The sequence below is a fragment of the Dipodomys ordii genome, unplaced genomic scaffold (assembly GCF_000151885.1).
Source record: "Dipodomys ordii isolate 6190 unplaced genomic scaffold, Dord_2.0 Scaffold99, whole genome shotgun sequence".
NCBI classification, from domain to species: Eukaryota; Metazoa; Chordata; class Mammalia; order Rodentia; family Heteromyidae; genus Dipodomys; species Dipodomys ordii.
This window is the reverse complement of record NW_012267315.1, coordinates 7,937,698-7,963,768: the sequence shown is the minus strand read 5'-3', so window position 1 is coordinate 7,963,768 and position 26,071 is coordinate 7,937,698. Positions and strand designations below refer to the sequence as shown.

At 42.0% G+C, this 26,071-nt stretch overlaps 1 protein-coding gene across 1 annotated transcript; it reads right to left on the bottom strand.

Annotated features, from left to right (window-relative positions):
* Positions 1-2,383: 2,383 nt before the first annotated feature.
* Positions 2,384-26,025, bottom strand: Snx5 (sorting nexin 5). The gene is made up of 14 exons (XM_013027081.1): positions 25,938-26,025; positions 25,586-25,669; positions 15,447-15,551; positions 14,777-14,887; positions 12,887-13,008; positions 11,313-11,436; positions 9,910-10,005; positions 8,324-8,429; positions 8,160-8,235; positions 7,418-7,457; positions 7,250-7,336; positions 5,862-6,021; positions 3,892-3,977; positions 2,384-2,577 (listed from the first exon to the last, which is right to left on the bottom strand). The coding sequence occupies exons 2-14, from the start codon at positions 25,634-25,636 to the stop codon at positions 2,527-2,529; spliced, it is 1,215 nt and encodes a 404-aa protein (XP_012882535.1). The 5' UTR covers positions 25,637-25,669; positions 25,938-26,025; the 3' UTR covers positions 2,384-2,526.
* Between the last annotated feature and the right edge of the window lie 46 nt (positions 26,026-26,071).

The window sequence follows — 26,071 nt, the reverse complement described above, 5'->3', positions numbered from 1 at the left end:
ATGTACAAAAAGCCTTTCAAAGTCCTTCTAAAACAGTTGCCTAAATCATTCACAACTGCCACCTAGCTAAGCTTTTTCCGTGGGTAAGTTGGGGATTGCTAAAGGGTGGCAAAGAGACTGATAGGCCAGATGGAAAAAGCCAGATGATACTCTTGTAAGAATTCTGCTTTCCTAGTGGAAAAAACACATGTACAGAAGCTTCTCTAACAGCTTGCTACCTACTCTGCTTAACTGTACTAGTTGTCTCCATGGAGGCTACTCCAGGGGCTAGGGGCACAGCTCTGTGGTACTGTTTGCCTAACAAGGACAACTCCCTGGATGCAATCACCAGCAAGCACACACACACAATACCACCAGGAAAAAAAAAAAAACTTTCCCTATTCCAAAAAGAAAACTTAAAATCTATATAATTTACTTATGCAATGGCTGGGAAGGTGGCTCAGTAGTAAAGCTCTTGCCTTGCATGTATGAGGCTCTGGGTTCGATTCCTCAACACCACATAAGCAGAAAAAAAAAGCCGGAAATGGTGCTATGGCTCAAGTGGTACAGCGCTAGCCTTGAGCTGAAGAGCTGAGGGACAGTGCCCAGGCCCAGAGTTCAGGCCCACGACTGGACCAAAAAAAAAAAAAAAAAAACAATTTACAATAAGACATGACAAAAATAGGAGCTTATACTTTCCATTTTGTTTGGAGGCAATAAAAATGTGTATCAATGGGGCTCTGGGAATGTGGGCTCAGTGGGAAAGTACTTGCCTTGCATGTAGACCCTGGGTTCAATTCCTCAGCACCACACAAACAGAAAAAGCTGGAAGTAGTGCTGTGGCTCAAGTGGCAGAGTGCTGGCTTTGAGCAAAAGCATGTCAGGGACAGAGAACCCCGGGCCTGAGTTCAAGCCCCAGGACCAGCCCCCCCCCCCCAAAAAGTATCACCGCCAGACACCAGTGGATCATGTCTGCAATCCTAGCTACTCAGTAGCTGAAATCTGAGGATCAAAGGCAACCTGGGCAGGTAAGTCTGTGAAAGTCTTATCTCCAATAAACCACAGAAAACCTGAAGTGGCGCTATGGCTTAAGTGGTAAGCTCTAGTCTTGAGCTGAAGAGCTCAGGGACAACACCCAGGACCAGAGTTCAAGCCCCATGACTGAACAAAAAATAACAACAACAACAAAAAACCACTAAGCAAGAACATCCACTAAACCTCCAGTGAATCACTTTAGGAAGTCCATCCAAGCATCAAACACTGCTGTGGTGTTTGTTGCCTGCTTTCCTCCCAGGTAGATCACGTGGCCCTAAACTGTTTTGACACCAGGCCAGGAAAATTCCCAGAAGGGCCTTAGAAAGGGAGGTTGTCTTGTGTGACCAGTAATTTTAAGCCCAAAGGATAAAGCCACTGCCTAGAAATACTAGAGCTCGTAGGTAAGAAGGGCATTTCCATCCCTGCTGCAACTGGTACTTAGCCACAAGATGGTGATCTGGGCAACTTAACAGGCCTGCTAGGTTTTCTGAGCCACTCATTAGTACCCCTAAGGCCTGGGCAGGTGGCTGCCCTGGTCTTCACCTGCCACCTACAGGCAAGAAAGCTGATGGCACAGGTGTTTATTTCATCACAGCTACTACCTCAAACAATCTTCAATGTACAACCAACAGGATGAGCAAGGCCTACAAGGACACACTCCTGTAGGGCAGAACAAATCAAGATTGTTGGCTGTCACCACCACAGATTAAGTCTGTGCACCATAGCTTTTCTTTAGCTCTCTCACCAAGGCCAATGATCTCGGCTCAGTTGCAATTCTTGGGACACACATTCTGGCCTTGTTTTCTACCAAAAACAAAAACACCCAAAAACTCCAAACAGTATCAGGATTTATTATTTTATTATATGCTTTGTAAAAAAAAAAAAAAAAAGAAAAGAAACAAAAAAGGAAAAGCCCAAACATGCATGCTACCCACCAGAGGAAGCTCATCTTTCTTGTGCAGGCCATATTATGTTAATGTGCAAAGCCCTATATACTCCCCACCATTAAATGTTTATGACCCAACTACAAAAATGGAGCTTTGAAGGGTGCATGAAGACAAACAGGAACTTGCCCTTGTTTGAGTAACATCTAAGTAAAGAACCATGATGTAACAGGGAGCAAATGCCAAATGAAGAATTGGAATGTCTGTAAGGGCAAGACTGTTGAGACAGACATGGGCCACATGATTGCTTCTACTTGTTTTCAGAAGGCACATGTCTCCTACACCTGACAATCAACAACTGAGGATGACAGCAGGAGAATCCAGTATTCAGATTCTGCCTACTTTGAGGTATCAAATGCAAGAGGAAAGATTAGTTATATTCAATCCAAGTAGCATGCAATGAAAATTTGTTTAAACCAACATGGTTAAGTGTTAAGATTTTTAGAAATCAATATTATTTATTCACAATTTTAAACTAAAGTCAAGGCTATTTATCTTCTGTGGTAATGATTTAAGTGCAAGTGATGCTGGCTTTCACATTTGTTTCCTTCCTTAAGAGCAAGGCAGATCAGTTGTTCTTGAATAAGTCAATGCAGCTCTGCAGGAGGGAGACATTGTTCTGGGGGGAAAGAAAATCAACAAATAAACCAAATATCAAAGTCAAGGTAAAGTAACCTGCTCTAGACTCTAAATATACTCAAGAATGAAACACACACTCTGACACAGCTTTTCTCATGAAACATGAAATCAAAAGTAGGGTGGGGGACATCCCTTCACTAACTCCCTAAAATTTTAACTACCTATCCTTTCCCAGTTCAGCCAGAGAGTTCCTCTGAGGGGAGGGCCTGCGAATGCTGCCTGGGAGTGGGCACTGCTCCAGCACCTATAGTCCAGTGCAATCATACCACTCACTTCTGCAAGGTCTTGCTCAGCCTAGTTATGGGAAAGATTTCAAATTAAATCAAGACATTTTAAATGCTCATCACAAAATAAAGACATACAGTAAACTTAAAATGCCAAGTACTTCATGGCTATGAATTGTATTTTAAAAACGATATTTTCAAATCGTTACACAGATTGACAAGAAGTTGGACTAATTAAGAATGGAGAAAACGGATCAAATATTTTTTTTGTGGTGAAGCTCAATCCCAAGTCCTTATTATTGCTGAACTCTAACCTCGACCCACCAACAAGCATAAGCACCTAATATTCCTTTTAGAAACCCATACTTACATATACCCAGACCAAATAAGATTACTGTATTTTAAAACAAAAACTTTTGCAAGCTGCTGAATAGCCAGATTTGAAGATAGAGGTTCAAAGTGAGTTCCCCCCAAAGCCAAGCAAAAACATCAAACTCTGAGTCTACCTCTGACACTGGTACATGCATACATACGCACATGTCTACATACATACACACAGAGGCACACACCATGAACACCCAAGATACTAAATAACTTCTGGTATTTGAGACAAGCTTTTGCTTTGATCTTAGGCATGCCTCAAATATGTGATTTTCCTCTGAAAAATTCACAAGTTACTAAAGCAGACTCTTCAGAAGAATGGCCTGTAAACAGGCAAGGAGAAATTAAACTCCTGCTCCTAATCCTAGGTACTAAAAGCAGGGCTGAAAGTGCGCCTTAAGTGGCAGAGTACAGCCGAGTATACAGACCTGAATGCAAACCACAGTAGAGGATGGGGAGGGCAGGGGAACAAGAATGCTCTGTATTGCAAGGTAATATATTTTGGTTTGCAGTAGAAGAAACTCCCACTGACCACTCCCATACACTAAATACCATTACAGATCAACACCAAAAAGCTAAAAGAAAATCCCATCTACCTAACACTAGGACAACAAATTAGGACATTAAATCCCCATCCCTGCCACAAAAAAAAAGTTCACTAGAGTTGTTGGCTCAGTTTTAACACTTACTCTGGCGTGCTTTATTTCCAGTTCAGACATTTCAATTAGGTTCTTTCTAAATGCTGCTACTCTCTTCCGCTTGAAATTTATTAGTTCTATGGTGAGAAAAAAAATGATTTTACAAAATAAAGTTGACCTTCAAATGCACTGCATCTTCCAAATATCCTTAGAAATTATCTCCAGAACTTTCTTGAGTCACCACTGAGACACATTAGATGTGGTATGGTTACAGCTATGTGCTTCTTAAATGGACCAAGTTTTATCCAAAGGTACTAATGTGCAGGGAAAAAGTGGAATGGGATATAAGCCATAACATTACCAATGTCCTCAGAACAGTGAACTCTGTAAGACATCATATAATGCCAACAATCTCATGAAAAAGGCCCAGCAACCACTAATCTTGGTGGAAATACAAACTAAAACTTCAAGAAGCTATTCCTCATCTGTAAGAATGTTTTATCAAAACAAAAAAAAGTAGCATGACTGGTAGAGAAAATTAGGCATTTGCATTGAAGACATGAAAATCAATACAAGGAAAATGGAAATTCTTCAAAACTAAAAAATTCGACCTCTAGGAACATATCCAAAGGAATTAAAATCAGTATGGATGAAATGGATGCGTGTATCCTCACATTCAAATGGAAAGAGAACATAATGTCCAAAAGTTTACCATCTAGGGACAAAGTTGCAGTGCAATAGTAAAGTATTTGCCCAACATGTATACACACTGGGTTTGATATCCAGCACTACATAGCACCAAAAAACAAAAACCCACCACAAATACAGAACAAGTAAGGGATAGTGGCATGTCTACAATGTCTACAAGACAGCCTAAGATACAAAGCAAGACCCTATCTCATTAAAAAAAAGGGGGGGAGGGGAGACTCCTTGAAGAAATGGTCAACTAGAGTAAAAAAGCATCCACCAAAAAGCCAAAGTGAAAATGTGGCTCAAGTAAGTGGTAGAGCACAAGTCTTGAGCACCTAAGCCTGAGTTCAAGCCCCAGAAGCTGCACAAACATAAAAAATAAAGCCAGTATTGCTGGGTGCCAGTGACTCACACGTGTAATCGGAGGTATTCTGGAGGCTGAAATCTGAGGACTGTAGTTTCAAACCACCTGAGGCACAAAAAGCCTGCGAGACTCTTTTTTTTTTTGTCAGTCGTGGGGCTTGAACTCCGGGCCTGAGTGCTGTACCTCAGCTCTTCAGCTCAAGGCAAGCATTCTACCACTTGAGCTACAGCGCCACTTCCTGTTTTCTGGTGGTTTATTGGAGATAGGAGTCTCAAGGTCTTTCCTGCCCGGGCTGGCTTTGAACTGTGATCCTCAGATCTCAGCCTCCTGAGTAGCTAGGATTACAGGCGTGAGCCACCAGTACCCCGCTTGCCAAAAAAATCCAGACTGGAGCTATGGCTTAAGTAGTAGAGAATTTTTATTGTTTTTTTTTTTTGGTCCGGTTGTAGGGCCTGAACTCTGGGCCTGGGCGCTGTCCCTCAGCTCTTCAGCTCAAGGCTAGCGCTCTACCACTTGAGCCACAGTGCCACTTCCGGCTTTTTTCTTTTTGCTTATATGGTGCTGAGGAATCGAACCCAGGGCCTCATGCATGCAAGGCAAGTGCTCTACCACTGAGCCAACTTCCCAGCCCCAGTAGTAGAGAATTTTTAAAAGCTCAGTGACCACACCCAAGCCATGAATTCAAGCTCTGAAACAGGCATAGAAAAAAAATGGCATGTATATAATCTAATTTCCTCTGTCCAAGAACTCAGATATGTATTTATGAGCACACACAAGGATACATATAAGTAAGCAAATAATAAAGTAGATGGGAACAAAGTGTTGAACACAAAACACAGGGTTAGATAACAGACTAAATATTCTACAACTGACATACATTCCCAGCTCTAGATATTGGTTGGTAATTCTCACTACTTGTGTTCTCTATAAATAATTTCAAAATAAAAAGTGCAGAAAAATATTCTACCTTCTTTTGCAGATTCAGAAAGCTGTTCAAATTTCTGGCAGCATTCCTGCTGATGTGCCTCAGCCAACTTGACATCTTTGCTTTTTAATCGGGCCTTGTCCAAAGCTTTATTTGAGTTTTCATAGTCAATGAGGGCTTTGGTGCGCCTGTATAAGAGATCCTGAGAAGAAAATTAACAATACAACAAAAAAAATCCTCTGGTATACACAAAGCTCTGTGGTTAGCCCTCTACACTCCCCCACCCCCCCAAAAAAAAAAATTAAGGTAGATTAGCACACTATTTGTACATGGATCTCGACCATCTACTGAAATTTTGCCTATGGACCAGATGTTAAAACTAAGCAAGAGTAAAAACATGGGTATTTTTCTAGTTAATTCAATAACTGAAAATTACTTAAGAATGTGAAATAACATGATCCTGTCTAGCACAATCCACATCTGAAAATCTTCCCTGGGATCCAATCTCATGTTTGCAATCTTCTGACAAAGCACAAATATCTAAAAGTGGCAATTATGTGCGCTGTATAAAATAGGTAATGCAATTTTTAAAAAACTGCATGAGACAAAATAATTGTCAAAGCTCAGTAAAGCATAATCTACTTTTGTAATGCTTTTGTGTGAAATATTCTGTGAATTTCTTTTGGGGGGTTGGTCATGGGGCCTGAACTCGTCCCTCTATTCTTCAGCTCAAGGCCAGCATTCTATCACTTGAGCCACAACACCACTTCCAGCTTTTACTGCTTATGTGGTGCTGAGAAATTGAACCCAGGGCATCATGCATGCAAGGAAAGCACTCTACCACTAAGCCACCGTCCCAGGCCCCTCCGTGAAAATTTTTTAATGAGCTTTTAAGTCAGAAAATAAAATCTAAAGAATGTTTAAAATGTCTAAGAGGGCTGGAATGGTGGCTAAGTGGTAGAGTGTTTGCCTTGCATGCATGAGGCCCTGGGTTCGATTCCTCAGCACCACATAAGCAGAAAAAGCCGGAAGTGGTACTGTGGCTCAAGTGATAGGGTGCTAGTTGAATTGCTGAGGGACAGTGCCCAGGCTGAGATCAGGTCCCACAACCTGCCAAAAAAACAAATAAATAAATAAATAAAATGTCTAAGATTAAGATAACAGGAAAAAAGCCTCCTCAGGTCAAAATGTAAATGAGGAAAGAATAAAACAATCCCAAACATTGTATTTACCTCTTAAGCCTTAATTACAATGATGCATACAAAAAAGGGGCATAATACAAGGAGATCTGGTCAATGTCTACCTTCTTTCCCACCCCACCCCCCACTTTTTTTTATTTCAAAAAAGGAAATCCCTAGCATTAAATTCTGCTCATGGTACCATGGTCTAGCACTGATGTGTTGGTTAAACAATTCCCTCCCTCTTCTTACCTTTGCGGCCTCTATGTTGAGCATGTAGTATCGGAGTAGCTCTGTCAGCTTTAAATCTTCATCTGATGAGACTCGTCCCTCTACTTTCTATTAAAAAATAAATAAAAGTCACAATCCATTCACTCAAGAAATCTACAATGATAACTTATGAAGAACAAAAATTCTTACCCTAAGTTTTTCAAATAGTTCAGCAACTTTCAACAGGTACCTGAAAACAATGTTGTAGGTTAAAGATCTTAAACTTGCTATCAGGGATGAACTTAAGATATGAATGGTACTTTAAGATTAATTACCAAACAAATGTTAATTACAATTCTCTTAAATAGTAGAGCACATTTACATTGCCTCACTCATTAGTATCATGCTTAAGTCCAGGATGATTCTTATTAATAAGGTGATGAGGATCACCATGGGTGTTATCTATCAATAAATATTGCCATCTTGGTTGCTATAAACCAGCCTTTCAACCTCAAGTCAGAGGAAGTATGCCAATGTGCAGAGGTAGTATTTGGAAAAATACAGGAAGTGTCCAAGATGGAGAACTCATGATAAACACTTAGAGATCAGTATGTGGTGGTTTGAAGCCTGTTTGGGCAACAAGGCAAGATTCTGCCATTTAAAAATAAAGGACAGACAGATCATCACCAGAGAATATGGCAAGAGCCAATTGTCACAGACAAATTTTCCTCAAATATAACAGAAATGTATTCCTTAAAAGCTGCTATATTTCACTTCCTTACAACTGTATGTACAGAGGGTAAGATTGGATACTAGACGGTATCTGTGGAGCTTGTGCTTCAGTGTAGAACCCAAGCCATAGAGAGTACTCAAGAGCTACTTTTAACTATACTGTTCAGTCCTTATCCATTCATTATAAGGTTGGGGAAATGTTATTCTAACAAAGTCTTACTTTTTGATGACAGTGGGCTCTTCTAAGGCCAGGCTATGCAAACAGGCAGCAGTGTGGATATAGTCATCAGCAACATCTAGAAAAACAAGCACAGCCTTTTTAGCACAAGAAAGTAGATATGTTAGCAAAGGTCTTCTAAGTGGCAAGTGGGAAAAGATATTTACTTTTATGAGATCTGGTCATTTTGTCTGCTTTAGCACAGGAATCCTTGATCCTGTTGTAATAGTTAATGAGGAAATTCTTTTCTTGCTCAAAGAAGTCATCTACCTCCTAAAAATAAGGAAAAAAGAAACAGGCAGAGATTCTTAAGAATATGAGTATTTCATATTGCAAAATATTTTGGGTAGAATACTTGGGAAGTTGAAGATTGTAAGTTTAAGGCTAGTCTGTGTTCAAACAGTCAAGATACTGCTTTCTCGCTCCCCCCTACCAAAAGATAGGCACTGGTGGTGGATACACATAACACTAGCTACTCAAGACCCTAAGATCTGAGGATTATAGTTCGAAGTCAGCCTGTGAGACTTACCTACAAATAACTAAACCCCTCCTGCCAAAAAACAAAGGTGGAGCTGTGGTTTAAATGAGAGAGCACCAGCTTTGTAACACAAGCATAGAGACGAGGCACAGCCCAAGCAGAGACCAAACATCAGAGTTCAAGCCTCAGGACTAACATACACAAAAACTAACTTGCACAGGTTAAAGCTCAAAGGTAAAGTTCTAATTCAAGACCAAAAAAAGGTAAATTTATACTTTTTCTTATTTGATACCCAAGACCGTGTGCCAGTAGCATAATTATGTTGAAGAGCAACTGGCTAGCCAATAGACAACAAGCTCTGGTAATGTCTTCTGAGACCTCTACTCTACTAGTAGTGGTTCTGTATAATGGGACACTGCTTCCTTGACAACTTGATCTATATGTATATTGCTGGGTTATTAGTTTTAAAAAAATATGTTGGGTCTGGGAATATGGCTTCATGGTAGAGTGCTTGCTTAACATGCATGAAGCCCTGGGTTTGACTCCTTAGCACCACAAACAGAAAAGGTCAGAAGTAGCACTGTGGCTCAAGTGGTAAAGTGCTGGACTTGAGCCCAAAAGCATAAGGGGCATCGCCCAAGGTTCAGTTTAAACCCCAGAGCTAGCACAAAAATGACTATAGAATGAGACATCTGGCAGGCAGTCACTGGTGAGGGATAAACATCACATATGCAGGGATATACTTTGTCACTCTAAAGTTCCTTGATTTCACAGTGATCCCCCACTACTCAGCACCTATGTTCTAGGCTTCCTATTCAAATCTTGAAGAAGTAAAACATCAGATAGTAAATGTTAATAATGACAACTTAAAAGAAAGAGGAAAGCCCTGAAAAGAAATCAACAAGCTGTATCTATTAATGCAGTGAGACAAGTTTGGTTTCTTAATCATGGCAGGTAAGGTCTGTCATATGTACACATCATGTGCTCATCTACCTGTCAGCTATGTGGTTCAGTTACCACTTTAGAGAACATACTTTTTCCCTCAGATAACTGAGTAACTTCTACCCTATGGGATAGGTAAAAAGTTGAAATACTTAAGCATGGAAAGACTCATTATTACCTCTCTAAAGAGAACTAGGTATTTTGAAGAAGTAAAAATATATGAAAACAGCCAATTTCAAACAACCCAAGTATATTTTATCTTATAAATATCACTTTCCAAGAAATAAGACATTTATTCCTACAAAATTAGTTTTCTCAGTGCTAACTCCTTACCTTAACTCCAGAGAAAAGGACTTCATCAGCACTTTTTACAACACTTTTAAAAAAGCCACCAAACATCTCTTTGGTATTTTTCCGTCTGACGCTTAGCTAGAAAATGAGATTCCAAACCAAAAAAAGGGCTTATTGTAAGAGTTCTAGGATCTTCAGTTCTAATTAATTCCAAGTAATGCTTCTTACTAGTATAGGCACACACTACAGAATTTAAAACATCTTAACCTAAGAAATACCCTAAATAACTATGTAGACAACAAGGCTTAGAGGCTTTTCAATCTAAGAGTACCAGTTTTTTCAATACATTGTTTTTTGAAAAACTTTCTGGGTTAGGATTTGTCTTACAAATAATAAGAAGTAATATAAGGGGCTGGGAAGGTGGCTCAGTGGTAGAGCACTTGCCTTGCATGCATGAGGCCCTGGGTTTGATTCTTCAGCACCACATAAGCAAAAAAGAAAGAAGAAAAAAGCCGGAAGTAGCACTGTGGCTCAAGCTGTAGAGCACTAACCTTGAGCTGAAGAGCTGAGGACAGTGCCCAGGCCCAGAGTTCAGGCCCAAAACCGGACCCCCCCACCCAAAAAAAAGAAAAACAAGAAGTCTTGTTTTTAATATCAGCTCTTAGAAGGTTGAGACAGGAAGGTCATGAAATGTTTTAAGGCCAACCCAGGCAATACAGCAAATTGCTATATAACAGAACACATCTCAAAAAAATAAAAATGCTCAGTACCAGTGACTCACACCTGCAACCCTAGCTACACAGGAGGACGAGACTGGAGGACCACAGTTAAAAGCCAGCCAGGATTCTCTAATTCTTTTATCTCCAATTAACCACTCAAAATCCCAAAGTGGAGCTGTGGCTCAAAGAAGTAAACTGATTTGTTGAATAGAAACTCCTCTGTAGAACTACTTATAGATAATAAAAATATCTAACATAAAAAAAATAGTATTTCAAAAAAAAAGGTATCCAGGAAGAAATAAAAAAGATTCTAAGGTTACCAAACTTAATGGGAAAATACTTGTCTTTGGAAGAATGACATTTTTATAATAGATATATGGACAAAGCAGCATTTAAAATTTTTTCCATTGATACAGTATGTTCACAAAAAATAAAAATTTAAAAAAAATTTTTTTCCATTGTTTTTACATTCCTTTTTTTTTCAGTTGTTTTTATAAAGGTGATATATAGGAGTCACAGTTACAAGTCAGGTAATGAGTACTTCTCTTTTTGGACAATGTTACCCCTTCCCTCACTCTTCTATATTGTTTGTAAGGATATTTTTTCTAAGGATAATTGTTTCTATATTGTTGCTAAGGATATTTTTTCTCCAAACGGAATAAAGTATTTTTGATAGTAAGTGATGCATTTCAGCTGGACCATGGGAAGGAAATAAAATTGCCTTACATCTTGATCATATTCCAGAAACACATGGAAGTTTCTATCTTTACTAAGAACAGGATGAGATGAAAGTCGCTGAAGAAAGACTTCATGGGAGGACACAGTCTTCTTAAAGACAGCTAGATACTCACTGAAAAGACAAGAATATACAAAATTCAGCTGGCATTATTCAACTATCTGACCAATACCACTAACTCCTGGTTAACTGATGTTACTAAGTTAAATACTGTAATTGGGCCAAAATAATATTTAGGTTTAACTTGGAATCTCATTAAATAAGACAGCTAACATTTTGGAATCTGTGGAATGAATCAATGAAGGAATCAATAATGTATTACCATCAGCTGCCTCAAGTCAGAACTTAGACCTACATGCCAATTGTGGTAGTTATCTAGTGGCTACAGAACATTTGTTTGTTGTTGTTGGTCATGGGGCTTGAACTCTGGGCCTGAGCGCTGTTTCTCAGCTCTTCAGCTCAAGGCTAGCGCTCTATCCCTTGAGATACAGGGCCACTTCCGGTTTTCTGATCGTTTGTTTTTTGCCAGACGTGGGGTCTGAACTCTGGGCCTGGGCACTGTCCCTCAGCTCTTCAGCTGAAGGCTAGCACTCTACCACTTGAGCCACAGTGCCACTTCCGGCTTTTTTCTTTTTGCTTATGTGGTGCTGAGGAATCAAACCCAGGGCCTCATGCATGCAAGGCAAGCGCTCTACCACTGAGCCACCTTCCCAGCCCCATTCTGATGGTTTATTGGAGATAAGAATTTCACAAGAGTTTCCTGCCCAGGCTGGCTTTGAACTATGATCCTCAGATCTCAGCCTCCTGAGTAGCTAGGATTACAGGCATGAGCCACCGGCACCCGGCTCAGCACATTTGCTTCTAGTAGTAATGTATACACACAGATGGTGCATAATAAGGTTTGGGAATTAACAAGAGTTATACAGTAGATTTATCTAAATGTACACAATGTAGGCATAAAGGTCATTAAGCTTCCTAATTATAAGAACCTGAAAATTAAACTACCTGCTTAGTTGTTTACTGGTAAGCTAGTCCAGACAGGCAATATATGCCAAGACACTTAGTATGAATACTTCCTCTTGGAAACACCACTGCTAAAATGGACACCTTAATTCCAACAGATTGATAATGGAAAGAGTGGAAAGAGGTCCTTTTTAAGCTAAGAATCCACCAGGAAGCTGGGTGTAGGTGGCTCACGCCTGTAATCCTAGCTACTAAGGAGGCTGAGCAAGATCTGAGGATCCACACGGGCAGGAACATCCTTGAAATTCCAATAAACCACGAGAAGTGGTGCTATGGTAGAGTAGTTGCCTTGAGCTGAAGCACTGAGGGACAGCACCCAGGCCCAGAGTCCAAGTTTTATTGGAATAAGAGTCTCACGGCTTTCCTGACCAGGCTGGCTTTGAACCGCAATCCTCAGATCTCACCCTCCTGAGAGCTAGGATTATAGGTGTGAGCCACCAGCTTGCTGTAACTTTTTTTTACAGAAGTTGTTTTCCCATTCATATTCACAGAACACTTTTTCTAATTTTCACACAAAAAAGGCCAAAGAAAATCTACTTACGCTTCTAGTTCTTGTTTCATCTTGGCAAATTCTTCTTTGGTCATAGACCCTTCCCCCTCTCCCAGTTTCTGCATTTTCTCTCGAGGGCCATCAAAGTCTGGTTTTGTAGGAGCTGGAGGAATCTGCAGCAGATGCAGTGCAGTAACTTGTGAACACCTTTCCCCAGTTGTAAATGCTAACCGGTTCAACACACAGCTTTTGCCATCATAGATGGCCACCACAGTCAAGTAGCTAAGTCAACTGTAATTTCACTGAAACCATTTTCTCTCTGATCACTTAACGGTCATCAAAATAATGAGTCCCAATGGATAATCCTTTAGCTTCTCACTTTTTGATAGGGGATATATCTCAGTGGTAAAAGCATTTGCCTGGTTTTGTACACACAATGCCCTATTTTAAGCCCAGTACCACACACACAAAAAGTACTATATACTAATACAGCTAGTGTCAGTGGCTCACACCAGTAATCCTCAGGAGAATCAAGGTTTAAAGCAAGTTAGGGCAGGAAAGCCTGTTAAGACTTATTGCCAATTAACCACCAAAAAGCTAGAAGTGAGGGGCTGGGAAGGTAGCTCAGTGGTAGAGTGCTTGCCTCACATGCATGAGGCCCTGGGTTCGATTCCTCGGCACCACATAAGCAGAAAAGCTGAAAGAGGCCCTATGGCTCAAGTGGTATAGTGCTAGCCTTGAGCTGAAGAGCTGAGATAGCGCCCAGGCCCAGAGTTCAGGCCCCACGACCGGCAAAAAAAAAAAAAAAAAAGCTAGAAGTGGAGGTATGGCTCAAGTGGGAGAGCACTAGCCCTGAGCAAAAAACTGGGACAGGGCTGGGAAGGTGGCTCAGTGGTATAGTGCTTGCCTTGCATGCATGAGTCCCTGGGTTAGATTCCTCAGCACCACATAAGCAGAAAAAGCCAGAAGTGGCACTGTGGCTCAAGTGGTAGAGTGCTAGCCTTGAGCTGAAGAGCTGAGGGACAGCACCCAGGCCCAGAGTTCAGTCCCCATGACTGGCCCAAAAAAAAAAAAAAAACTGTGGGACAGTACCAAGGCTCCAAGTTAAATCCCCAGGACTACCACACCGCAAGTACTAATTTTGGTTGATTACTGAAGTATGTCCTAAGCTTAGTGCTGGTAGCTTACATCAATAATCCTACTTACTCAAGAAGCTGAGATCTAAGCATCAAGATTCCTCCAATTAGCTGGGCGCCAGAGGATCACCATTCAAAGCCAGCATTGGCAGAAAAACTCACAACCGGAAGTGGCACTGTGGCTCAAGCAGTAGAGCACTGGCCTTGAGCTGAAGAGTCCAGGGATAGCGCCCAAGCCCCATGATCAACCAAAAAAAAAAAAAAATTCCTCCAATTATAGCCATCAAGAAGCTAGAAATGAACAAGTGCCTCAAGTGGTAGAAAGCCAGCCTTGAGCAAAAATACAAAGTGAGAGCCAGAAACACTGAGGGCTCAAACCCCAGTACCAACACAAAAACAGAAAGATTCTTGGCAGGTAATACGTACTTAATTCTCACTTTAAATCAGCTAAGATAACTCATCTTCAGTGCTGATACCTGGTCTCCTTCACTACTGTTTAAGTATTGGCAATGTTCCCTTATATATCAATTCCAATGATGCCTGAAGATACCATAGAAAAATAAAGCCTAAGTTGGTTAAGACTTTAATACTTAAACTGTTTACCCTTAAAGCTTATTTTATATGTTTAATCTCTTAACTCCAGCATTATTCTCCATGTACTAACAGTCTAAAAGAATTAATGACTCTAGAATTACTTTGTACAACCCATTATATAAAATAGGTTAAGTACCCTTAAACATACATAATAGAAATAGCAAGGTAGATAGAAATAGGTTAGTTACTTATTTTTTTAAAATGTACTCACAATAAGTCCAGCATAGTCCGTTGTTTCAATAAGTGTGTCGTGTAACCACACAAAGTCTTCATGTTGCCTTGTAACAGAAAACTCTGGGCTCTGAAACACGGGCAGTGTGGTCTGTAAAGAAAGAAGTGGTAACATTACCTGATTAAGTGGCTTGGGTTTCCTGGGGCTGTACCATGGGAAAATTCTGCATAATACAACATCACATTAAGATCCAAATAAACAAAGCTGTAACACATGATCCTATCACCACTACAAAAACTATAGCTAAGACACAACATGGTCTGTAAAGAATTTTTTTCACAATTCTCTTCCTGACCATAAACATATAAATCTACTAGTAAAAATATGAAGTTAACCAGTTACTCCCAATTTAAAAGTACAGTTGCTGTTTTAAAGAAGTCTGACCTACTGTTTACTCAGCTTCACTTTCATTCCAGTGAATTAATTTCATTTACTTTCAACAGGTCAACAAGCAGAAACTATGCAGCCTGTTTTCATGCTCACCCCTAAAAAACTCAAGTATTACAGATCAGGCTAAAGTACCAAGAGAATTTACTTCAGAATTAGAATGTTATTAGCAGTGCCCCCTTGATACAAATTTAAAAACAGGCTGAAATTTTGTACTATGTAGATAAGACACTTCAGGCTGTACTTTGCCTAGTAAGCTTACCTTAGTGTGCACTGTAAATTTGACCTTATCTCGCTCACTGAGTGCATCAGGTATGTCGATCTGAAGTGAGGGATCAATGTTCAGGTCTACAGACACAGATCTCAGCTGAAACACATTATTGTATTATTAGTCTCAAACTGACTTCAACCCTAAAAAGTTTGGAAGAGTTAAGTCAGTCTCTCTCTCTCTCTCTCTCTCTATATATATGTATACATACACACAAAAATGATCTTCAGATTTAGGAAACTTGCTGTTTAATCCATGTGATGAAAGTATTCTTGCAACGTGAATAGACCAATTGTATGATTGTAACATGGACACACACGAGAAACATATTTAACTATATACTCCAGTGCACACAGTGAATTACTAGCTTCTTATATAAAAATCCATCAATCACACCAAAGATCTGAAAGATGACTCTGGAAAAACCCATGATGGCAAGGAGTCACATAATATAGGACCTGAGTATAGAAATAAGTGGACCAACTTATATCCAGAGATTTGTAGCAAACAACTAAGAAATCTGATGAGAAGGGTGAGGAAACTGGAACCTGGAAGATCAGTTTTGAGGCCAGTCCAGACAAAAATCTGTAAGAATCCATCTCCAAAATAACTAGTTAGAGCAAAAGGACTGGGTACTAATGATTAAAAGAGTAGGGAGAATAGTAACAATTCTTATTTCTCCATTCCTTTTGCTCTATTACCAAAATAGAAAAATCACCACAACTCTCTAGATTATGTAAAACAGAAGGCCAGGAGGAAAGCTAGAGCTAAGTGGATAAAAATATACAATATCAAGAATACACTTTAGTTTCTAAGTAAGTAAAACATCTGGCCCAATCAGCTATAGCCTAAATACAAAGCTGGTTGCTAGTGCCTCACATCTGTAAGTCTAGCTACTTAGGAGGCTGAGATCTGTGGATCTTTGAAGCCAGACCAGCAGACTCATCTCTAATCATCAAAAACAAACATGTGACTAAGGAAAGAAAAGTCAAATTGTAGGAAAAAAATCCTACATTGCCACAGTTACGGCTTTCCTCCCAGAAGCCTCAAGTTCTGTAAGTAAGCCATGAACAGTGGAACAAACCTGTAATTCCACCATTTGAAATGCTGATGCAGGAAGACCATCAGGTTGTGGAGGTGATACTGAGCTATGCCATTGAGACTATCTCAAAGAGCTGTGGACAGAACTTCATTTCAACAGCAACTATTAATGAAGATCACAGCATAATCTGGTCAACTTCTGGACCCAAGTACTGTTTCTTCAAAATGTACTCTTGATAATTGGCATGAAATATCACCGCCCACAAGACATTATAATCACTCCAGTTTTGATCAATTTCTGTCAAAAACAAAGCTTACTTCCTTCGGATAAATTACTGTTGGGTAAATACTGCCTTCAAAAATCCTAACAAGACAATAAAAAATAAAAATTTAAAAAAAAATCCTGGGCTGGGAAGTTGGCTCAGTGGTAGAGCACTTGTCTTGCATGCCGGAGGCCCTGGGTTCGATTCCTCAGCACCACATAAGCAAAAAAGAAAAAACCCGGAAGTGGCGCTGTGACTCAAGTGGTAGAGCGCTAGCCTTGAGCTGAAGAGCTGAGGGACAGTGCCCAGGGCCAGAGTTCAGGTCCCACGACCGGACCACCCCCCAAAAAAAAATCCTAACAAGGGGCTGGTAAGGTGGCTCAGTGGTAGATCGCTTGCCTTGCACACATGAGGCCCTGGGTTCGATTCCTCAGCACCACATAAGCAAAAAAAAAAAAATCCTAACAAATAAATCTAAAATGTTTCATTGCTGACTAAGAAAAAATGCCCATGCCACCTATTCTAGGTTTTAGTGATAACTCATAATTAACTTCCCAATATAACAAGAAACCTTCCCCAGAAGTCATTTTTATGTAGTCATACCATTTCATACAGTTTATAAACACAAAATCCCAACCACTTGAAATTTTTTTTTGGCCAGTCCTGGGGCTTGACCTCAGGGCCTGGACAGTCTCTGAACTTCTGCTCAAGGCTAGCACTCTTACCAATTGAGCTACAGCACACTTTGGGCCTTTTCTGTTTATGTGGTACTGAGGAGTCAAATCCAGGCTTCATCATGCTAGGCAAGCACTCTACCATAAGTCACATTCCCAGCTCTGAAATTGATACTCCTAAGCACTGAATAAGCAAGTAACACTCAGCATTACCTATTTTGGGTCTTTAAAAAAAATTTATGATGGGGCTGGGAAGGTGGCTCAGTGGTAGAGCACTTGCCTTGCATGCAGGAGGCCCTGGGTTCGATTCCTCGGCACCACAAAAGAAAAAAGAAAAAAGCCGGAAGTGGTGCTGTGGCTCAAGTGGTAGAGCGCTAGCCTTGAGCTGAAGATCTATGGGACAGTGCCCAGGCCCAGAGTTCAGGCCCCAGGACTGGACCCCCCCCCAAAAAAAAACCTTGTGAAAAGCCAGGCATCAGGAGCTCCCCCCACCTTAATCCTAGCTACTCAGGAAGCTGAGATCTGAGCCAGCTGGCAGAAAAATCCCTGTGAAACTTACCTTCATTTAATCACTCCAAAACTGGATATGGGGCCTCCTAGCTACTCAGGAAGCTGAGCTGAGGATCATGGTTCAAAGCCAATCTGGGCAGGGCAGGAGAGTCCGTGAGACTCTTATCTCCAATTAACCACCAGAAAACTAGAAGTGGTGCTGTGGCTCAAGTGGTAGAGGGCTTGCCTTGAACTGCAGAGCTGAGGGACTTCACCCCAGGCAGCAATGTTGCTCAAGTGGTAGAGGACTAACCTTGAGCACAGAGGCTCCAGGACAGCATCTGGACTCTGAGTTCAAACCCCACAACCAACCAAAAAAAAAAAGTCAGAACCCTGGAAATTCAATCACCAATTCTATTGCCACCAACCACCAAATGGGTTATCACTGTAGCATATAACCCTTCAGATAAAGGTAACACTAACAAGGAAGAAAAACTGCAAATTTCTAGGATCTTCTAAGTCAGCATTTGTGTCCTCATTCTGGAAACACCAAGCACAAGTTCAGCATTCTTTTTTTTATGCTTAGTCAACAAAACAAACGCCCTGCTATCCCATGCCACAGTACTTGCTTAAATAACCCACCAGACCTAAAGGCAATAATGGCAATCTTCTAGCAAATACACAGCCCTGCTGGCCACTGAGCCTTGAATAAGCATTATAAAATACCCAGAATGGTTATTTATTTATTTATTTGGCTGTCATGGGGCTTGAACTCTGGGCCTGGGCACTGTCCCTAATCTCTTCAGCTCAAGGCGCTCTACCACTTGAGCCACAGCACCACTTCCCAGAATGGCCATTTATATATCAAGAAAAGGCAGGTAAAGCAGACCTTCAGCATGTAGTTTTACCTGTTTTTCATTAGTCATTTGGGAGAATCAAATGATTTTTTTTTTTTGTCCAGGCCTGGGGCTGGAACTAAGGGCGGGCCTGGGCGCTGTCCCTCAGCTCTTTTGCTCAGGGCGAGCACTCCACACTTGAGCCACAGTGCCACTTCCTGTTTTCTGGTGGTTAATTGGACCTTTCTGCCCAGGCTTTGAACAGGGATTCTCAGATCTCAGTCTCCTGAGTAGTTAGGATTACAGGCGTGAACCATCAGTGCCCAGCCAGCAATAAAAATTTTAAGTATTATAGATGACTCTCAGATTTCTCTAAGAAGAGTTTTATTATATGTCCATTTCAGATCCTCTCAGCTGCCAATGTACTTCCCTACCATGTCCTCCTAGGAAAGATAAGGGATGAAGAAGCATTGTGGCATTTGGAAGCAATGTTTTAACTATTTTCAAAAAATCTAAGAATGGGGTGTAACAAATCTCAGCAGTGCAAGGCAGAAGGATAAAGAATTTCAGGGTAGCACAGGCTACATAGCAAGGCTATCTTAAAGAAATCTGGAGGTGGCACCGTGGCTCAAGTAGTAGCTCAAGAGTGCTATCCTTGAGCAAAAGAAACACAGGGACAGTAGCCAGGCCCTGAATCCAAGCCCCAGGACTGGTTAAAAACACACACACACACAAGCAGTTGGCAAAGCTGACAGGCACCCGTGGTAATCCTACCAACACTAGTAGACTTAGATCTAAGGATCGAGATTCAAAGCTAGGCTTTGAATTCTCCAATTAACCACCAAAGAGCTGTGCAGCTGCAATGGTAGAGTGCTAACTTTGAACAACAAAAAAAATATCTTACTGGCAAAGCCTAGGCACTGAGTTTAAGCAACAGGACCAGCACAAGGGGGAAAGGATGTACCAAAAACATTGTATTAACTTTTGCAAATAAGATCCACAGGATATGTGCTTATGTAACGTTTGTTTCAACTCGAAAAGGAAATGTTCTGTGATACTAATACCATAGCCTTTCTCTTGGTTTAAAAAGGCTAAAATGTCTCAAGATACTCTGAACTGTTTTTCTCCTATCTTGACACTGGTTCATGGACAACAATGAAATCACTTCTTAAATACTATACTAGTTGCCATTACAGAACTCACTCTTACCATTCCCTCCAACTAGTTCTCTTTAAGGCCTGAAATCACAACTTTGTCCTCACAAACACAACTAAGAACTTATGGAAGACTTAACATAAATAACCATGAATAAGGTGTGGTTCATGCCTATAATCCTAGCTACTCAGGAGTCTGGGATCTGAGGATCTTAGTTAGAAGCCAGCCTGGGCAGGCAAGTCCATCTTACCTCCAGGGCCCTGAAGACCCCCACAAATAAAGAATTAAATCACTTAGGTAGAAGGTTAAAAATAAGATGGGCTGCAGGCAGTGATCAGATTTTCACCACTCATCTTGGTAAGATAGGACCCAATGGGACCCATCCCTGCTGACACCAACCATTCCTCCCAGTAGAATCCCAACACACAAGCAGCCCACAATAGAACACTGTAGGCTGCAAGGCATTTGGAAACTACATAGACCTAAGTTCCTAGAACAGGAACTAAAGCCTGGTAAGAAGGTCAATGCAGCACACTCAGCGAATGGATAAACTGAATCATCATGTCACAAGGCTGCGAGCCCACAAACTAGCCAAATCTCTCAATATGGCACCAAAAGCAATTATGTTCATCTACAACCTTAAATAACTAATTTCAAGTTAAGAAACCAAATCGTTCACTTTTGGGTCTGGGTTGTTCCGTAGGGCTTTAACTCTGGGTCTGGGCACTGTCCCTGAGCTCTTTAGCTCAAGGCAAGCACTCTACCACTTGAGCCACAATATCCCTTCCTGTTTTCCTGGTGGTTAATTGCAGATAAGAGTTTCACAGACTTTCCTGCCCTAGGCTGGCTTTGAATATTGAACCTCAGATCTCAGCCTCCTTAGTAGTTAGGATTATAGGGGTGAGACACCAGCACCTGGCTTCATTGGCTATTTTTTTTTTTGGGTCCAGTCGTGGGGCCTGAACTCTGGGCCTGGGCACTGTCCCTCAGCTCTTCAGCTCAAGGCTAGCACTCTACCACTTGAGCCACAGCGCCACTTCTGGCTTTTTTCTTTTTGCTTATGTGGTGCTGAGGAATTGAACCCAGGGCCTCATGCATGCAAGGCAAGCACTCTACCACTGAGCCACCTTCCCAGCCCTTCATTGGCTATTTTTTAAATGAGTTCACAAATATGTCATAGAAATCCAACAAAGAAACCAGGGTGATTCTGCTTACAGTGAAAACTCTAACCAATTTTTTATTCAAAGATAAAGCCCTTCATCTACTACCCAAACCATGTATATTTAGTATGTACAGACTATCATGACACTCCTGTACTTATATACACTAATACTTCTTAAAAATTAATTTTTAAAAATAGCCTGAAAAAAGTAGAGACACTTTTAATAGTATTTAAGACTGCCACATTAAAACCTAGCACTGGTGGTTCATGCCTTTAATCCTTGCTAATCAGGAGGCTGAGATCTGAGGATCATGGCTCAAAGGCAGCCCAGGTAAATAAGTCCACTTAGCTCCAATTAACCAACAGAAAACTGGACGTGGTGCTGTGCCCAAAGTGATAGAGCAAAAGCATTGAGCAAAAGAGCTCAGAAACAGCGCCCAGGCATCAAGTTCAAGCCTCACAACCCAAGAAAAATCTTTAAACTTTTTTTATTTATTTTTTTTTGTCGGTCGTGGGGCTTGAACTCTGGGCCTGGGCGCTGTCCCTCAGCTCTTCAGCTCAAGGCAAGCACTCTACCACTTGAGCTACAGCGCCACTTCCGGTTTTCTGGTGGTTTATTGGAGATAGGAGTCTCACGGTCTCTCCAGGCCGGGCTGGCTTTGAACCGCGATCCTCAGATCTCAGCCTCCTGAGTAGCTAGGATTACAGGCGTGAGCCACCAGCGCCCAGCTAAATCTTTAAACTTATAGTGTAGTCAAATTAGGATTTATCAATGATACTTTAAGGGAAAAAAAGGCCTGTATAGCCACCTTCCTTTCTAGATCAAAAAGAAAAGGCAAGCAGAGCTTTGGTGGCTCATACTACTGAAGAGGTTGAGCTTAAGGATTAAAGTTCAAAGCCAGCCAGCGCAGGAAGTTCCATGAGACTGAAAAGAACCTTGCAACAAATGGGCACACTTAAGACTACCCTGGTACAACTTGATTGACTCCCCCCCAAATCATATCATTTTAGAAAGGGTGGATTTGATTTTGGATCCAACTCTCTTCACAATTTCGTCCTGAAACCATAAACATGTAGGTACATCGTGACTTGTTCAAGTACTATGTTCATAATTGGGACACTGAAGACACAGTGTGCAAGTTACTGGTCCAGAACTAAGGCGTTGGCAACACTGATAAACAATACTTCCTGGACTGTACAAAAAAAAAAAAAAACATAAAACTTCAGTTTAAAAAAAAAGAGGTAGCCGGGCACTGGTGGCTCACGCCTGTAATCCTAGCTACTCAGGAGGCTGAGATCTGAGGATTGCGGTTCAAAGCCAGCCTGGGCAGGAGAGACCGTGAGACTCCTATCTCCAATAAACCACCAGAAAACCAGAAGTGGCGCTGTAGCTCAAGTGGTAGAGCACTCACCTTGAGCTGAAGAGCTGAGGGACAGCGCCCAGGCCCAGAGTTCAAGTCCCACGGCTGACCAAAAAAAAAAAGAGGCTAAAAAAGAGGTAATTGTGGCTTTGCTATGGTACTGGTCAAAGTTCAAGACTGTCCCTACACAGAGTGGTCAATGGAGTAAACACTAGTAGCAGCTTCTACAAAAACTGGATCCACCTAACACAAGTTATGGCTAATTTTTTTTTGTCGGTGGTGGGGCTTGAACTCTGGGCCTGGGCGCTGTCCCTGGGCTCCTCAACTTGAGTCAAGTGCTCTACCTCTTGAGCCACAGTGCCACTTCCGGTATTCTAGTGGTTTATTGGAGATCAGTCTCACAGACTTTTCTGCCCAGGCTGGCTTTGAACCATGATCCTCAGATCTCAGCCTCTTGAGTAGCCAGGATTACAGGCGTAAGCCACCAGCCCCCAGCTTGGTTAATTATGTTTTGGCAAGATGTTTCTCCAGTTAAAAAGGGTACCGGTTGGTTCACACCTGTAATCCTAGCTACTCAGGTGGCTGAGATCTGAGGATCGCAGTTAATTGGAGACTTGGCTCCAATTAACTATCAGAACACGAGAAGTGGTGCTGTGACTCAAGTGGTAGAGCTGCTTGCCTTGAGCTGAAGAGCTCTGGGATAGTGCCCAGGCCCAAAGTTCAAGCCACAGGACCCACCAAAAAAAAAAAAAAAAGGCATCAGGCAAAGCAGAGTTATCTTGCACATGCAAGTACCAGAGAAAAGCACCTACTTTGTTTCAAGACAGCGTCTGTAGTCCAGGCTGGCCTTAAACTTGATATCCTCCCGAGTATGGAGATTACAAATGTGTTAACATACTAACAATAGCTTTTCATTTTTTGTTTTCAACTTACTTCAGTCTATTCACAATCACAGAGAAATCTAAAGCTCTTCAGAACCTAGGCAAACTCCCAGAAGGCAATGAGGACTAAAAACACTAATGCCACTGCTACTGCACTTCATTTGCCATAAGTTAAATAGGAATAATTCATTCCAAAAGATCCTACAAGACACACTGAACCTAAAAGTAGACACCTAAATACAATGCCAAGCCAATGACTTTCAGTAAATGGAATGATGACAAATCTACATGACAAATCTACAAGTTGCTAAATGACTGAAGAGAAAGTCTGAAAAATCTCCATTTCCCCACCACACCAGCTAAAAATCTGAGACATCTGAGAACTTTCATCCAGTCCACATGAACTGAAGACAGTAGTACTCTTCGAAGCTACCATAAAGTAGGGGCCACAAGAGTTTGTTTGGTAACTGGTTCTCAGGAGCTAGACACATTGAAATCCTTTCAACATAATCAAAATGTTGAAATCCTTTCAACATAATCAAAATGCAATTATATTAAAAGAAAATTAAAAACTGAGACCAGAGCTCAATAATAGGGCAAAGCACATGATTAGCAAGAATAAAACCATGACTGGCTTCCCACCACAGGAAAAACAATATTTAAACATTGATTAAAAATCAAGTATTTCAGTGCAAGTGTGTCCCAACACTTGGGACTCCTGTTACTGTTTTACACTAGTTACAACGCAAACGCCCTTCAGTTCACTGTAAAAGCATCTAGACATGATCCTCTAACAGCACCGTACTAGTATCAAAGGAGGCCGCATAAAATGAAGTCACATGTCAAGAGTAGTAATTTACTTATCTCTTCTGCAATCCCACTTTTTGCACTATGGAAATTGACAAAGCCCCTTTACCAACTAAAGTCAGGAGGCATTTCATACTTTTCAAAACCCTCAGATTTTGCTTAAGAACCAGGGTAGTAAGTCATCTTTAAAGACTCAGTTGTGACTAAAGATAAGAACTAAGGCTCAGCGGTAGAGTGCTTTTGCCTTGCACGCATGAGGCCCTGGGTGCGATTCCTCAGCACCACATAAGCAGAAAAAGCCGGAAGTGGTGTTGTCACTCAAGTGTGCTGGCCTTGAGCCGAAGAGCTAAGGGACAGCGCCCAGGCCGAGTTCACGCCTACGACCAACCAAAAAAAAAGAGCTAAAGTGATAAAGGTCTTTTGCATAGCTGATTCTGATCAAAATTTTTACTCAAAGGTGCCAGACACACAAATAATCAACATTCTTACCCAGTTTGTCTACATTTGGCAGGGAGAAGAAAACTTTATATAGAATGCTCCATTAAGAGCTTCCAAAGAAATACAACACCCCAATCAAGAACCTCCCTGGTACAAGGCTCTATTTCAATAAGTAGTAACAATGATACCCTTGTTGGAAGAATCCAGTTGCTTAGTACGCAAGAATTTAACTGGAAGAAAAAGCATTTCCCCATTCAAAGACAGTTCTAAAGGGTCCAAGTTTCTTTTGGTCGCCTGGTAATGTTTTTAGATTTAAGTTTTTGTCATTAAAAATGGAGTTGATTCTGCCCACACGATTGTGGCTCAACCCAGTATGTTATGCAAAATAGGATTCACATTTAAAGAAGCAATAAAAGCGTGGAGACTTGTCAGTCTTTAATTGGCAATAACGTTGTTTATTACATTAATAATCTTTTGGACCGGACCTCAAGAAACGCGCGACCTTTGAAACACAAGTTCAGTAAGTATTTAAGCACCAACTCAAAATCACGCTGGGAAGCACGTAGCTTCTTCTATGAAGTTGCAAGTGACACGCCACAGATTCGGGATGGAATTTCCCCAGTAGTTCAAGCAAAAGGAGGTGAGACGCCGGTTTTTTAGGAACCAAGCCGGTGCCGCTGGCACGTTAAGGGACTTGTAACGTTCACCTTCCAACTCAACCACGGAGCCACCGTATTAAGTCTTGAAATACACACTATGGGGTCTCCAAGGATTAAGTCCACCACGCCTGGCCGAGGGTCTTGCTCGACCACTGCGGACGCGCGTGTCTGGCCCTGTTCTCGGAGGGAATCGGAGAGTCCACTGAGAACGCCCGGAGAAGCTTCTCTGAGGCGTGGGAGAGCCAAGGGGATCGTCTAAGGCCTTTCAGGAGCTTCCTGCTCTGCGGAGGGGCCGCAAGCAGCCAAGAGCCCCCCGGGAAAGGGAGCGGAACACCCCGGACTACGGAATCCGAGTGCAGGACCTCACCTTGCTGCGGTCCTCCTCCTGCTGCTGCAGCACCTCGGGAACCGCGGCCATGGCGACGCGGACCTCGAGCTGGGGCGGCCTGGGCTGTGCGAGGAAAGAAGAGGCTGGGCCGCCGCCGCCGCCGCCACCTCCGCCGCCGGGGTGCCTCTCAGGGGCGGCCGCGGCCCCGGCCCCGGCCCCGCCTCCGCTGGCCTCCCTGCCCGACGGCAGCCTGGAGACCTCGGGACTCCGCCACCATCCCAGCAGCCCCGGGAGCAGGCGAGCAGCAAGCCACGTGCTTCCCCAGAGCGGCCTCCCCCGTCCCCGCCGCCGTCCATCTTGGAGCCGGGCAAAGAAGCAAGGCGGAGCCTACCCTCGCTCCGCACCACACGAAGACCGCACAAGACCGCACACCCGAGACGGAGACACCGAGACGAGGAGCCTCGGGGCCTCTCTCACGGAGGAACGTCCCGGAAAAAAAAGAGCGCGCTCGCCTGCGCGGTGGAA

Excerpts from the sequence above, each read along its gene's own strand:
- Snx5 (XM_013027081.1), bottom strand. The coding sequence starts at position 25,636 with ATGGCCGCGGTTCCCGAGGTGCTGCAGCAGCAGGAGGAGGACCGCAGC. Across the intron at positions 14,888-15,446 it reads AATTTACAGTGCACACTAAG|ACCACACTGCCCGTGTTTCA; the intron begins GTAAGCTTACTA and ends CTTTCTTTACAG. Across the intron at positions 2,578-3,891 it reads TGGAAATAAAGCACGCCAGA|AACAATGTCTCCCTCCTGCA; the intron begins GTAAGTGTTAAA and ends CTTTCCCCCCAG.